The sequence below is a fragment of the Eurypyga helias genome, unplaced genomic scaffold (genome assembly GCF_000690775.1).
Source record: "Eurypyga helias isolate BGI_N326 unplaced genomic scaffold, ASM69077v1 scaffold15610, whole genome shotgun sequence".
Lineage (NCBI taxonomy): Eukaryota > Metazoa > Chordata > Aves > Eurypygiformes > Eurypygidae > Eurypyga > Eurypyga helias.
This window is the reverse complement of record NW_010223923.1, coordinates 51,059-63,685: the sequence shown is the minus strand read 5'-3', so window position 1 is coordinate 63,685 and position 12,627 is coordinate 51,059. Positions and strand designations below refer to the sequence as shown.

General features: G+C 36.1%; 1 protein-coding gene across 1 annotated transcript in view; it reads right to left on the bottom strand.

Moving 5' to 3' along the window:
- VPS13C (vacuolar protein sorting 13 homolog C (S. cerevisiae)) overlaps positions 1 to 12,627 on the bottom strand; it is a gene marked incomplete at its 5' end in the record, with an annotated part of 90,078 nt that overhangs the window by 27,460 nt on the left and 49,991 nt on the right. Inside the window, 13 exons of the mRNA XM_010157424.1 lie at positions 85 to 206; positions 734 to 894; positions 1,708 to 1,972; positions 2,471 to 2,626; positions 3,055 to 3,144; positions 4,328 to 4,693; positions 5,693 to 5,785; positions 6,558 to 6,787; positions 8,298 to 8,536; positions 9,106 to 9,275; positions 10,377 to 10,480; positions 11,301 to 11,466; positions 12,392 to 12,536. Of these exons, the coding sequence (XP_010155726.1) occupies positions 85 to 206; positions 734 to 894; positions 1,708 to 1,972; positions 2,471 to 2,626; positions 3,055 to 3,144; positions 4,328 to 4,693; positions 5,693 to 5,785; positions 6,558 to 6,787; positions 8,298 to 8,536; positions 9,106 to 9,275; positions 10,377 to 10,480; positions 11,301 to 11,466; positions 12,392 to 12,536 (2,307 nt within the window). The remainder of the gene's footprint in view (positions 1 to 84; positions 207 to 733; positions 895 to 1,707; positions 1,973 to 2,470; positions 2,627 to 3,054; positions 3,145 to 4,327; positions 4,694 to 5,692; positions 5,786 to 6,557; positions 6,788 to 8,297; positions 8,537 to 9,105; positions 9,276 to 10,376; positions 10,481 to 11,300; positions 11,467 to 12,391; positions 12,537 to 12,627) is intronic.

Genomic DNA, 12,627 nt, shown 5'->3' with positions numbered 1-12,627 from the left:
AAGTACAAATTAAGCTTTTACAATAATGCTGTATTAGTGCATCAGTCTCACAAAGATGAGCCCAACCGAAGAGAGAAAGTGTACCTGTAAGAATGTAAAGGAACATGAAATTCCTCTTCTGGCTTGGATATGCCAATTGGCTCCAGCAACTTGGAGTCTCTAGCCATTTTATAAATTATAAATGGGATTGAGAAATGGTTCTTGATCTAGGATCAAAATGCATAATGTTCATTACATTTCTGTAGTACAAATTTCTAAAGGAAAAACTATGAATAGCAACAAGGAAAAACAACATTAGGAGATTTAATTTAACTCCTCTGGAAAACAGACTTCTATGTATCTTAGCAAGAAATACAACTCTCAAAAACATGCAAGCGTGAAAAAACTCTGCTACTTCTAAGTTCCATGAATTGAGAAAAATGCTTAAAATTGCTACATCACATAAAAAGTACACATTCCAATCTCAATGTTAAGGATATTAGAAAGTGAAAGTTAAAAGTAAAAACCAAAATTACGATTTATCAGGAAGACATGCATATAGAATACTTGCTACATGAATTTTTATCTGTAGTGTAAAATACTTAATTTGCCTTTAAGTAACTCCTTGACAGAGTATGATCTCAAAAAAAAGCATTAAGGAAGAAAAGCAAAGTCACTTGGAGAAGAGCACTGCTTTCAGGCTTTTGGTTTGGTTGGTTGGTTGTTTGGGTTTTTTTGGTTTTGCAAAACCTACCTGCAGAGGAGATCGTACAGTAATAACTTTATTTCCTTCTGTAGCATCTATCTGTACAATGATTGAGTCTGAACGATCAACAAGAAGGTTTCTTATGTTGTACAGTCGTCTTCCTGGTTTGGCTATGGGAATGTTTACCACTTCTTTATATTCTTTAAGTTCTAATACAAAAGAATATACAAAATTGTTAATTAGACAAAAAAATCACTTTGCCATTTTCTACCTGAAAAATACTTCAGCTTCTCTAAACTCAGCAACAACCAGGATCAAGGCAGTCTCTGGCAAAAGCACTTTGCAATGTTATTTAAGAACCATTGTGAGAGAAGCTTCAAGGTCAGAACACTCTTTAGATTATGATTTCTATAGCACGATAAATACACTAAAGAGTAAACAAAGGTATTTGTTGGATGAGTTAACAAAATGCAACACAGAACATTATCTTTGTACCATGGCCAAGTACCTTCATATGGGATGGGATAAAAGGGGAAAAAAACATAGAAGACTATGTATTAGTAGTTATTATACCCTATTCTCATAGAAGTATTTTCTGGCAAAGCTGAAAACACTGACAAAATCATAAATTCTCTGAGGTAACTGGATAACTCCAGAAAGCCAAATGGTAGTAGGGATATGATAAATGAAGATCCTGTTTAGCAGGAGTTGGAACCCACAGGCCTATATCTCAGAGGTCTGTAAGAGGATCTACCAATGACTCCACTGAATGTCTTCCTTTTCTTCCAAAGAGGGAGAAAAAAATGTTATACTTTTCACTCTCTGAAAAACTGGAGAGAAGGAATTTCACATCTTTAAGAAATCCAGTAGCTGGGTTTTTTTTAATTGCCATCAGTATTCAAAAGTAGTTTCAACACAACATACTTCATATGAATTTTGATCACATTAAATTTAACCATGTTGACTCCCCCATCTCCCCCTTCTCAACATGTTATAACCCACAGCGTTCCCTAGCATAATACCTAAATTTAAAGAGAAGATGGAGCTTTCTTGTCGGGACAGTGCAGACAACTTTCCTCGTTGGGGCGCTTCAAAAACACAGTATTCCAGTTCCATGTTCTGACCAATTTCTACATCATTTATGTTTTCTTTTTCAACTGAACCAACTATCTGAAGATTGGAGCTAGGAAACACTCTGACAGGAACACCTAGGGCATTTTTCACTATGAAAGGTGCTGTCTCTTTAAAGGAATAGTCAAAAGTTGATGCAGTCCCTTCTGAAAAGGCCTGTAATTAATAAGATACAGAATACATCATCAATAATTAGCAACAATAACATATATATAAGGCTTTAAAAGACATTTCACAGCAACTACCAGAAGACCGAAGATCATTCTCCATATACACACCTCATATTCAACCACAATTCATGCTTCCAAACATTTGTTTGATTACACAAAAGCCACAGTAACTGACTAGCAATATAGCCTTACAGTATAAGCAAGTACCAACTTAGAGACCTGTTGCTCATTTAGAGTTAAAAAATAAATAGGCAGTCATAGTCTGTAAAAATAGCTTGATTTAGTAACCAACTTTTCCCCCTCTTAAAAAAATGGGAAAACCCACAAAGCCTAGGACATTCATAAGCAGACCTACTACCAGAAGAAAAAGAGGGATTTTCTTTTTTTTTTTTTTTTAGTTAAAAAAATATTTTAAAAGAAGAAAAAAAAATCCAAACTTCCCAAAGAACTGCATAATTCAGCACCTTCAGACTGTTAGGATTACCTTAGCTAAATTACTGAAAACAGCAAGACAACATTTGGATATTGTTATATTCATTGTATCATTCGAAGAGATGTTAACTGCAGTTTGTGGCTCAGGAAGAACAATGAAATCATCCCCAGGCATCAAACTTCTCTCTTGGACAGGGTTAGTCTTCATCTAAACAAAAAAAAGTTCAGTAGACAATTATGAACACATGGATTATTTTCTCCTATGTTAAAAGTTGAAATAACCTGACCTGCACTTGACAATTTCACCAAGCAAAGCAAAACCTACTTTACCCTGTAAAGAAAGGGTAAAATTTACAGAAATTTTATACCAACATTGAATGCAATTTGATACCAACATCGAGTTTATTTTCCCTCTGTGCATGTGGTTACACACTGTACTTTGCCCATGCACTGGACGATTATCATTATTCAGAAAAACTTAAAGATGTGTAAAGACTGATTATTTTTTTTAATGTGACATGGCATAGCGCTCTCAAAACAGCAGCATTCAAATGTCAATGTTCTGTCACATAAAGCTTTTACAAAAGAGCTGTCTATTCAAACTGATTTCACACAGTTTCAAGTATGTTTACATACTTCCAGCTTTAAACTCCACTGCTTTTTTCCTCCTTCAATTCGTTCAATCAGCGGCTCCCACACTGCATAGGTTTCATTGTAATAATGAATCTAAAGAAAGAATCAAAATTAAGTAGAGCAACTAAAAATAAAGGGCTGAGTTCCTTCCAATAGCATTTAGTACAAAAAACATGAAAAAAACAAAAAATCAATCTTTATTTCACATTTTGGAGGTCTAGCATTGACTTTTAATGGCTTCAAAAATTAATACACATACGTGTAATATATCATACATTTTTTATAACATCATCTTTGAAGAACTGACTACCTGACTTACTTGTAGAGTAACCAGACAGCCTAACTGCGTATCTTTTTAATGCCTTTGCTTAATACAATTCAGCCTCTATCCTCACCTACACTGTTTGAGAGAATGACTTTAAGATCAAATGCCACAAGTACTTCATTGTACCATGAAATAACAATTAGTCTGGGCAAACTTTAGTCTCAATCTGGTCCACTGGAATAATTTATCTAACTCACAGCCTACGCGAAGTTTTTCCTTCCCTTCTGCCATCTTCCTCATCCCTCCCTCCTCCTGGAGCCACAGTGCCTTCCCTCACCTGTATATGATTAGGCATGCGTCTTCCATACTCTATTACGCTATGCACATACAACAGTGAAAGAAGACTACATGTACATCCCCTCCAGTACAGAATGGAGTATGAAGCATATTTGGTAAACTGACAACACAAAACTAAGATGTAGTTAACCTTTTGCACAGAGCAGCTGTTTGTTGAAATTCTAACGTGCTGCCTCTCTAAGAGACTTAAGAGTCTTGGAATTTATCATGTCTTGGGAAAAGAACTGCAATAGCTAGCAAAATAAATATGCTGTGATTACAATCCAAGATGCAGAGAAGATTTTGAGAAGAGAGTGTAACTTCTATCTTACCAATAAACACAGTGCTAGAGAAACAAAAAAAGGTTAAAGAGTTAAATATGAATATTCAACTAAGCCAAGCTCATTGCTCATATAGCAAAAAGTGAATATGCAAATATAACAGAGAACAGAGAACTAGATTATTCCATATTAGCAACTGTCATTAAAAATCTAGTATTGATTGCAAACTTTCTGTAATAACCACATTATGCTCAGTCGTACTTGCCCGGCTACTAAAGAACTCCTAAGAGCATTACGATTTAAACCTGTTATTAGAAAGTGCACTAAGAAGACACCTGAACATTGTAAAACTTGCAGAAATGCTTTAAACAGCTAACAATTTGATTTTACATACCTCCAGTGCCATATCAGCAGTAACCTCCGTTAGTGAGGACCAGTTTTTAAGGACACCCGAAAACACAGATTCTACTAACAATAAAGGGACAGTACGGTGTCCCAGTCCACATTCCAAGGTGATCTGAACCGACTTCACTACAACGTCAAGTTTCTCTTGTTTCAAAACATGTTCACGGTCCTTAAATGTTTCGGTTGCTTCTGCAGCTACATCAACACCAAGAAACCAAGCACTGCACTCATCTATAGGCTTCACTTCCCACAAATTCTCAGCAACTTCAGTTGCTCCTCTAGAATCCTCCTCTGTTGTTCTGGGTTTTATGGCAGCCATAATGGTCATCACAGTATTCAAAATTATTGGTGAGATCTTGAACAAAGAAAAAACAAAAGCTTTATAGTGCAAAACATTTTAAAACTGATTAATATACAAAATGAATCAAACGCAAATGGCAAAATAACTCTTGGGTTCTTGATACAGGTACACGTTATTAGAAGTCTCTATAAGAGATGCAATTCTGTTCCAAGAAAAAGAAACAAAACTTATTCACAGACTTCTGATTTTCCTTTCCCATAAAATTTCCCAAATCCTCCCTTACAATCCCACAGGCTCAAGAATAATATTCTCAGATTGCAATTTAATGATACATGGCACTCCCATAACCGCAGTCAGTATCCATCTTTTCCCTACTGCACTGCAAAATGTGAACTTCATTTTAAGATCTTTGAGATGTTCAACAAAGCATGTTTGCAGAGTTACGCACACCACCATTTCAATTAGCAGTACAGTACATCTGTCTACAGCCTTATGTTTTAGGAACAATGTGCTACTGCTTACAGTTAAGACTTCAGTACCAACCACATTTTCAGAACACAACGGCAAGCTTGTCAAGATTTTGTAAGAGAATTGGTAAATTACATTCAGAAAGACCTTGACGGTGGACACAATTACTAATTTACCTATTATAAGCAATGTAATTCACATTGTATATCATTCTGGAAATCATGTTACAGCCTTAAATTTACATGCACCTCTGTGAATGCTCCTCCTTATAAATGTCTCTGAAGAAAAAAAGAGTGGTGGTGGCAGGGGAAAGGGTTGTTTCATAAACTTGGAAGAAACTGGTGGGAGGAATCCTAGTGCCTGAAGTGTTTAAATTAGTCCTTTTGTACCAAAAGATTGCCAAAACAAGGAACATGTAATGATTTTTTTCCAGCACAGAAGTTTTAAAAAGGATAAATTCCTATTTCTCAAAGTAAACTACAGGGAAAATGGAAATTTTAAATAGTGAAACATAAATTAAGAAAGCCCCAAACTACAGCCTGAGAAACACACTTAAAACTGCCTTTGGAAGAATAATAATCTTACCTTTATAGTTAGTTCTTCCATTGTTACTACCACAGTTTGTAAGCCTGAGACATGCATCATATTTTCCATGACCAAAGAACATGGCCGTAACACCTGAGTGAAAAATATAATTTCACTATTAAGGTAACTCCTGGAATTCAACCTTTTCAAATGGTGTCATATTTTTTATTCCCATAGGCCAAAGGGATGCTGATCCCATAAAATAACAACACATTTCAGAGTAACAGCACTTTTACCTTAGTGTTACTGTGCTTCATTCCAGCATCCAAATTTGCAGAAGAGCGATTTTGTACTGGAAGGTTAAAAGTGAGTGAAGTAAAAGCTTTTCACAGAAAGCTTGAAAGACAGACAAAACAAAAATGCAACACAGATAGACAGATGACATAGTTAAAAAAAAAAAACACACAACTGAATCCTTAGGAAAACTAAATACATAAGGAAAGATGCCATGTGCAAGATGAACCACACAGGCCACCTTTGTGGTAGAGTGCTCCTTCCCAAAAATAAGTAGGTGGAGTTCCAGACAGCATGCTGATCAGCATACTCTACTGCAACAAGTAAAGTGACAGGCAGTAAACAAAGCTGCAGAGAGATATTCTTAGATTCAAAACCCTTCATACAATTTCTTCACTAAACCTTTCAGTTCAGTTTACAAATGCTCTACACAGGTTTTAGACAGAACACTCTGTGATGAACCCCTGAAGCTACTGATAAAAGATTCACCCTTAGATGTTACACCACGCATGCAGAGTCCCTTCCTATCTTCATAACATAATTTTCTGACTGGTGTGGATATGCCAGCTAAAGGACACACCTGCCACCAGATCTCATTACATTTTTCATTATGAAAAACAGGTTTTCTTACCGTAGTAATACTCTTGTCTTCTTTTTCTTTGAGAAAGGCACAGGCCAACACTTTGAAGCCCTTCACTTGGGCAGTCATCCTTTGTGCAAGCTTTCCAGATGTCAGAGAAAAGTCACATTGGAAGGAAACTTTCAAGGCGGGAGCATCAGCATTTGTCAAATTAGCAACAAATACAATTTCTGGATCCATGATCACAGCTTTTACTGTCATATGTGGCCAAACAGATATTTCTGTGAAAATAAGCAAACAAAGCCTTGAATACAAAAGGTTTGAAAGTGTTATGCACGTAATACCTAAACCATGCATAAAAATCACTGCATAATTGTAGAGGTAAAAATTTAACAAATAGCTTCTCAATTTTTATAGGAATACTTTGTCAAAACTGCATATTGCACAGCATCCACCAATCAGCATCAAACTGGTCAAAGTTTTGTTTTGAAGAGATGGTTTCAATATCACAAGAAGACAATATTAGCTCTATTTACTGTAGTCAACGTAAGCACTGGCTCTGCAAAGCCAAGATGGAAAGAGTTATCTTCTGGCTCAATACCTAAAGTAACTTCTTTAAAGTGAAGGCCTACTAATTGAAACCAAATTAGCAATGTACAGTTTCTTGGCTGAATGTCCACTCAGCCTCCAAACAGAAGGAGAATCATATTATATTTATCTCAGTTGAAAGTGAGACACACTATCCTACTGATGGATCAAGTCACTCTGGTTCTGAATGACAGGCAGTATAGTGGTGTGTGACCTTTCTACACACCATGACTCATTCTACAGGTTACTCATGTCTAACACTTTTTGGAAATAGCGGAATACCACACCTATGCATGGAACAGGTGCCCAGTTAAGGCACGGTTGCACTACAGCAAAAGCAAAGAAAACATGGGTTGCAGTCAGCAACACTTTTGGGTAGTCCTGAGCAGCCCCTGCAAGTGCCATTTTTCTGGAGTGTGTACCATAGCCCCTCATCACTTGTGCATAACTCCAACAAGGGAAGAGGAGAGGAAGTGAACTGCTGACATTCAGTAGGGCAATTCATAAAACCTAAGGCTCACCCCTACCACTCTGACAAGTTCTGCAAAAGAAAGGGAGGGCTGTTGAGAATCAACTGGACAACATAACCCACAGATTAGGACTGACCACAACACAGACAAGCCTAGCAATCACTTATAACAAAAAAACCCACCAAATACAAGAAAAACAACTCCAAAGGGGCCTTTCTCATTCTTGTTTCATCATACTTTACTTTCAGTCTTCAACCAAAAAAAAGCAAAGCTGCTCATCAAAAACTTCCATCAAAAAAAATATTCCATCGCTGAACTAAATAACCTACAGTTTCCAAAATACACAACTTGCAGAAGGAAAAGTAAGATCTTCTTGGTCACTCACCTTTCAAGACTAAGTTGTCCTAATTCCTTCCTTAACTACTATCTACACAGTGCTTTTTATCCTAAGGATGTTTCCTTTTGATATGACATGGGTGAAAACCCCGTTTAGCATGAGTGATTTTCAGTATTTAGCTCTGCTGGAGAGCACAACTGCACTACTTAACACCACACTTACTACTTACAACATTCTATGCTATCAGTGGCCAGTTTACACATTGTGAAGAATAAACTCATTTCTTAAATCTGACAGCAAGAGAGCATCTTGAAAACTTTTGGATGATTTATTTTCAGCATTAAGTCTGTGAAGAAGGGGAATGGGGGTGAGGTGTGGAAATCAGTTATTACAGACCTGTTTCTGGCTTGGATTTCCCAGAAGTAACATGCTTTAATTGGAACTGTGCAGATCTTTCAGTTGAGGATGCTGGCATTGAGTTAATGAAAAAATCTGCCACCGCCAACAAAAACTCCATACTGGCACATATGTACAGTTTATCAAGGACAGCAACAACTTCAGTTCCATTTTTGTCCTGCTTGTAACTTATATCTATCATAGAGCTGTCATTTGTGTCATCTTTCTTGTCTATCATTCTGGAAAATGAGTTTAATAAGAAATTTTTCAGACATCATAACACATGGATTTAGAAAAAGAAAGATGTGTAAAGTAACACCATTTTTTCCCCCCATGCCACTTATAAATAATAATTACAATATAAGTAATCAGTATTTTCTCCAGGAATAAGACAGTATAGACTTCTCTAACAGAAGAATAATTTCAATTTACCATGTGTGTACCACAGTTTTAGAACTACATATGGTATGTGTACCACTCAGACCAAAGTTTCAGAGCACAGAACTCTAACTGAGGATGGTTTCTCTCAGCTGTTCTACACAGTTTACTGTAATACTCAAAGACTCTCAGGTTTTTGTTTTGGGTTTTTTTGTTGTTTTGTATAACCTGAGAAATCAACATATGCAAAATGAAACTTGCTTAACATTATTAAAATTACTTCATTCATTGCTTTAGTGCACAGTATGACAGGCAATAACTCTCAACCCTAAGTTTTATCAATCCCACGTAACTCAAAGTATAGAACAAGGCAACAGTCTTCCTCACAAATTGCAAAGAATATTTTAATTTCTGATGTACTGAAACTTACCTTGCAGTCACATTCTGAATTCCTTCTCTGAGATCATCCAGGGTGCATGCCTTGAGTTTAACATTAATATCCAGTGAGCCATCTGAAAACATCTTCACCGATGATGCCATGAGATGCAGTCCGAGTTCACCAAGGCGTAGTTTGTCACTATGCAGTGAAAGCACAGGTTTCTACATAATGAGAAATAGTAGGACTAGTTATCACAGAACAAAGTAAGAGCATGTTTCCTTTACTGCTAGCTACATGCTTTTGAATCCATGAACTGAAGGATCAGATCAGCCTGTTGCTGTCATCAGTCCTCCAATCATACAAATTAGTTCAAGAAACTCACTAAGAAAGCAGAAAAAACAGGTTGGGTTGTAGTAAGGTTTCTTCACCGCATTTCTAGCTCTTGTTCAGAATGCATGACCGAAGGATAATCCATCTGAACTCTGAACCTCCTACCAAAGGATCCCTCTACTCCCACCATACCAACTCATTTACAACCAAGACCTCAGCAATACATGGATATGATACAAAGAGGAAATTACAGTAAAATCCCACTACAGCGTGTTTCTTCCCGTGATGTTTATTTCACAGGAACTTTTTTAAATTATACTTCCCTCTTACAAAAAGCATCACAAATTCCTGCATTATAGTGATTTTAAATGCAAAGCTACCACACTTTCACTATTTATCAAGACTTACAAAGCAAGCACCTTCACATCTGAATAAGCATAACAAACCATACAAACAAGGTAACATTGCACATCTCTATTCTGTTTCCAGCACAGGAAGGATGTTCACTATTGTTCACACTCAGGGTTATGTAAGAGGGAAGTACAGGATCTGTACACCTTGGTTGTCCTTCCTAACTGTACAGGCACCATGCACAGAACTAGCATCATCTAGGCTAGCAATTCCTGCCTGTCAAATTTTCATTTTCATTTTGGGTAAGTGGAATCAAAGCTTGAATGACCAAATCAAATGGTGGGTGGCTATGGTTGAGTGCCTTTTGGATTTTCTTTTTGTTTGGGGTTTTGGGCGTTTGTTTTACAGTGATTTTTAGAAACACACTAATTATGCATTTAATTAATTGTGTCCCTCAAATTAAGGGCATTCTCTGCCCACAAGGCCTCAAACTTCCACGATAAATTGCATAAGCTCCATAATGCAAGCATTACAAAGCCAACACAACCAAGAAAACTCTTTACTTCACTATCCCAAGTTTTGTCCGTTTGAGAAGGTTAAGATCCCCACCACATCTGTATGGTAAAAGCTTTGTCACAAACCTGATTCATGTCACTATTGTAGAGAGTTACTGAAAGTGACTCAAAATTAAAATCAAATTTAAGCGTGGTATAACATTCCGCAGGAGACTGAACTGTAGAAACGTCTTGTTCAAAATCAAGAGCAGCACCTGTCAGTGACAAGAAAATATTTTTAAGTTTCTTTAGAACACTGGGCTTGGGGTTTTCTTTCTTGCATTTTTTTGCTTGTGTTTTGTTTTATTTCAATTAAGATCAGAAAGTCAGAAAAAGAGGAAAAGCTTTAAATCCAAATTTGCACTTTTATTTACCCAATATCACTTTGTCCTAGTCAAGCTAAAATTACCTAGCACAGTGCTGTAAGAAACCTAAAAAATGCTGTTATTAATTTACTGCAGTTCTTCATTTATTTCAATTCAAAACTACATGAAGTACCAAGTCTGCTCAAGGAGTTTGTACTACTTTTCCTTCCAGTTTCTTCTCACAGTATAGCAGTTCAACTATTGGCTGGACAGTATTTCTTTGACACTGAGTATGTTAAGTTTTGGAAAAAAAAAAAAAGAGCATTAACAACATTTCATCCACAGACATACACTGTGTATATTAACAGACTATTTGAATACTATTAACACCCTCAATTGTTCTAATTGTCCATTAATGTTTGTCTTTTTTCTTTTATAAACCACCTGCAACTTATAAGAGTCATTGATATAGACTGAACAATATCATCCTATAAAAGATGAATTGCAAAAAACACACTATAAACTTTTGATCAAACAACTCTCACTCCAGGTATGTGCACACATTCTCATTTATAGCTTTTCCTGTACACAATATATATGTAACAATGACGAAAGAATTTATTTGTACACCTTTAAGTGCTTCAGATAAATATGATGTTTGAATTTTCAAAACAGCCCTTTGCCTAAACTTATTCAGCATTTGAACTGAACGTACCCCCACAGGAATCAGACTCATTTGGAACTTTCCCTTTTTTAAGCATCTGCATATTTTCCATGTTCTCTTGCACAGTATTTGGCTGAGAAGAAGCCCCTCCAAGGTTTTCAAGTAAAATTTTCATGACAACAGTTAGATCACCTTCGCTGAGAGCAATCTGTAAAGTGATAAACACAAAATTTTTAGTGGCAGTATTTTTCCAACACAGAACCTTATCTTTATCAATAACATGCACAGGTTGAGAAAAAACAACATGCTGCTTCCACCATAAATAAGCTGTTGAGTCAAAATGGTCCTGGCCAAAACACCCTAAATAATTTGCCAAGAACTAGCATCCCACATGATCAAAACTTTGTAGTCCTGTAAAAGCTCTTTGCCTGCTAAAAATAAGAGTAGTTGGTTATCATAAGCACTTAACAATTCAGTAATCCAGAAACATAACCATATAATATTAAAGCCAAGATTTACATTGTATACACTAACATGACTGTCATTCAGTAGACCTTTAACGAGTTAATGAATCTGAATCCATTTATAAGGAATGAAATAGGGCTCATGAACAAATAAAAGGCCCCCCAGTGTTTTTACCCACTTCAATCCATGAGAGTAATGTAGGAAAAGAGAAAGTAAAGCCTCCTCCTCTGCAAAGATATCAACCATAATTTTCAACTGTTGTACATTAGAGATCCAAATCTAACTTTTAATTTCTAGTAAGTCCACTAAACACTCAAATAACTGGAATATGACAGACTCAATTTAAATCTTACATTAAGATGTTAAATGCTAACTCAACTGATAACCTCAAAGACTTCTGAGTCAAAGAATAGCTTCCAGAAAAATGAAAATAGGATCTATTCCATTTGTAAGCCACTACACCAAAACAATTAATTATACTATTCATTATATCATTATAAATATTAATTGTATTATAACAAAACCCTAACACCTATAAACTGGACAGTCAAGCTGGAAGTCTTTTAACATTCTGTAAAGAATACAAATTGCAGCAAGTTTACAAGTTCTTTAACTACTCTAAGTATATATGTAAATTTTGATGTAGCTTTCATTTGCCATCATACTACCTGCATTGGTTTTAGGTCTCCTTTGATACCAATTGTTGGGATTTTATGATACCAAGTTGCTGCTAGATTTCTCTGGACCAGTAAAGTCAAACTCACAGGGTGCAGAATTTCAGAGTCTGGTTGAGAATCTGCAGATATAATGCACCTACAAAAGACAGTGGAAGCAGTGGAAGAAAAATATTTAGTAATTGCAGAATCCCACATAATATCATACTAATTTGTCAGAATTATGGGTA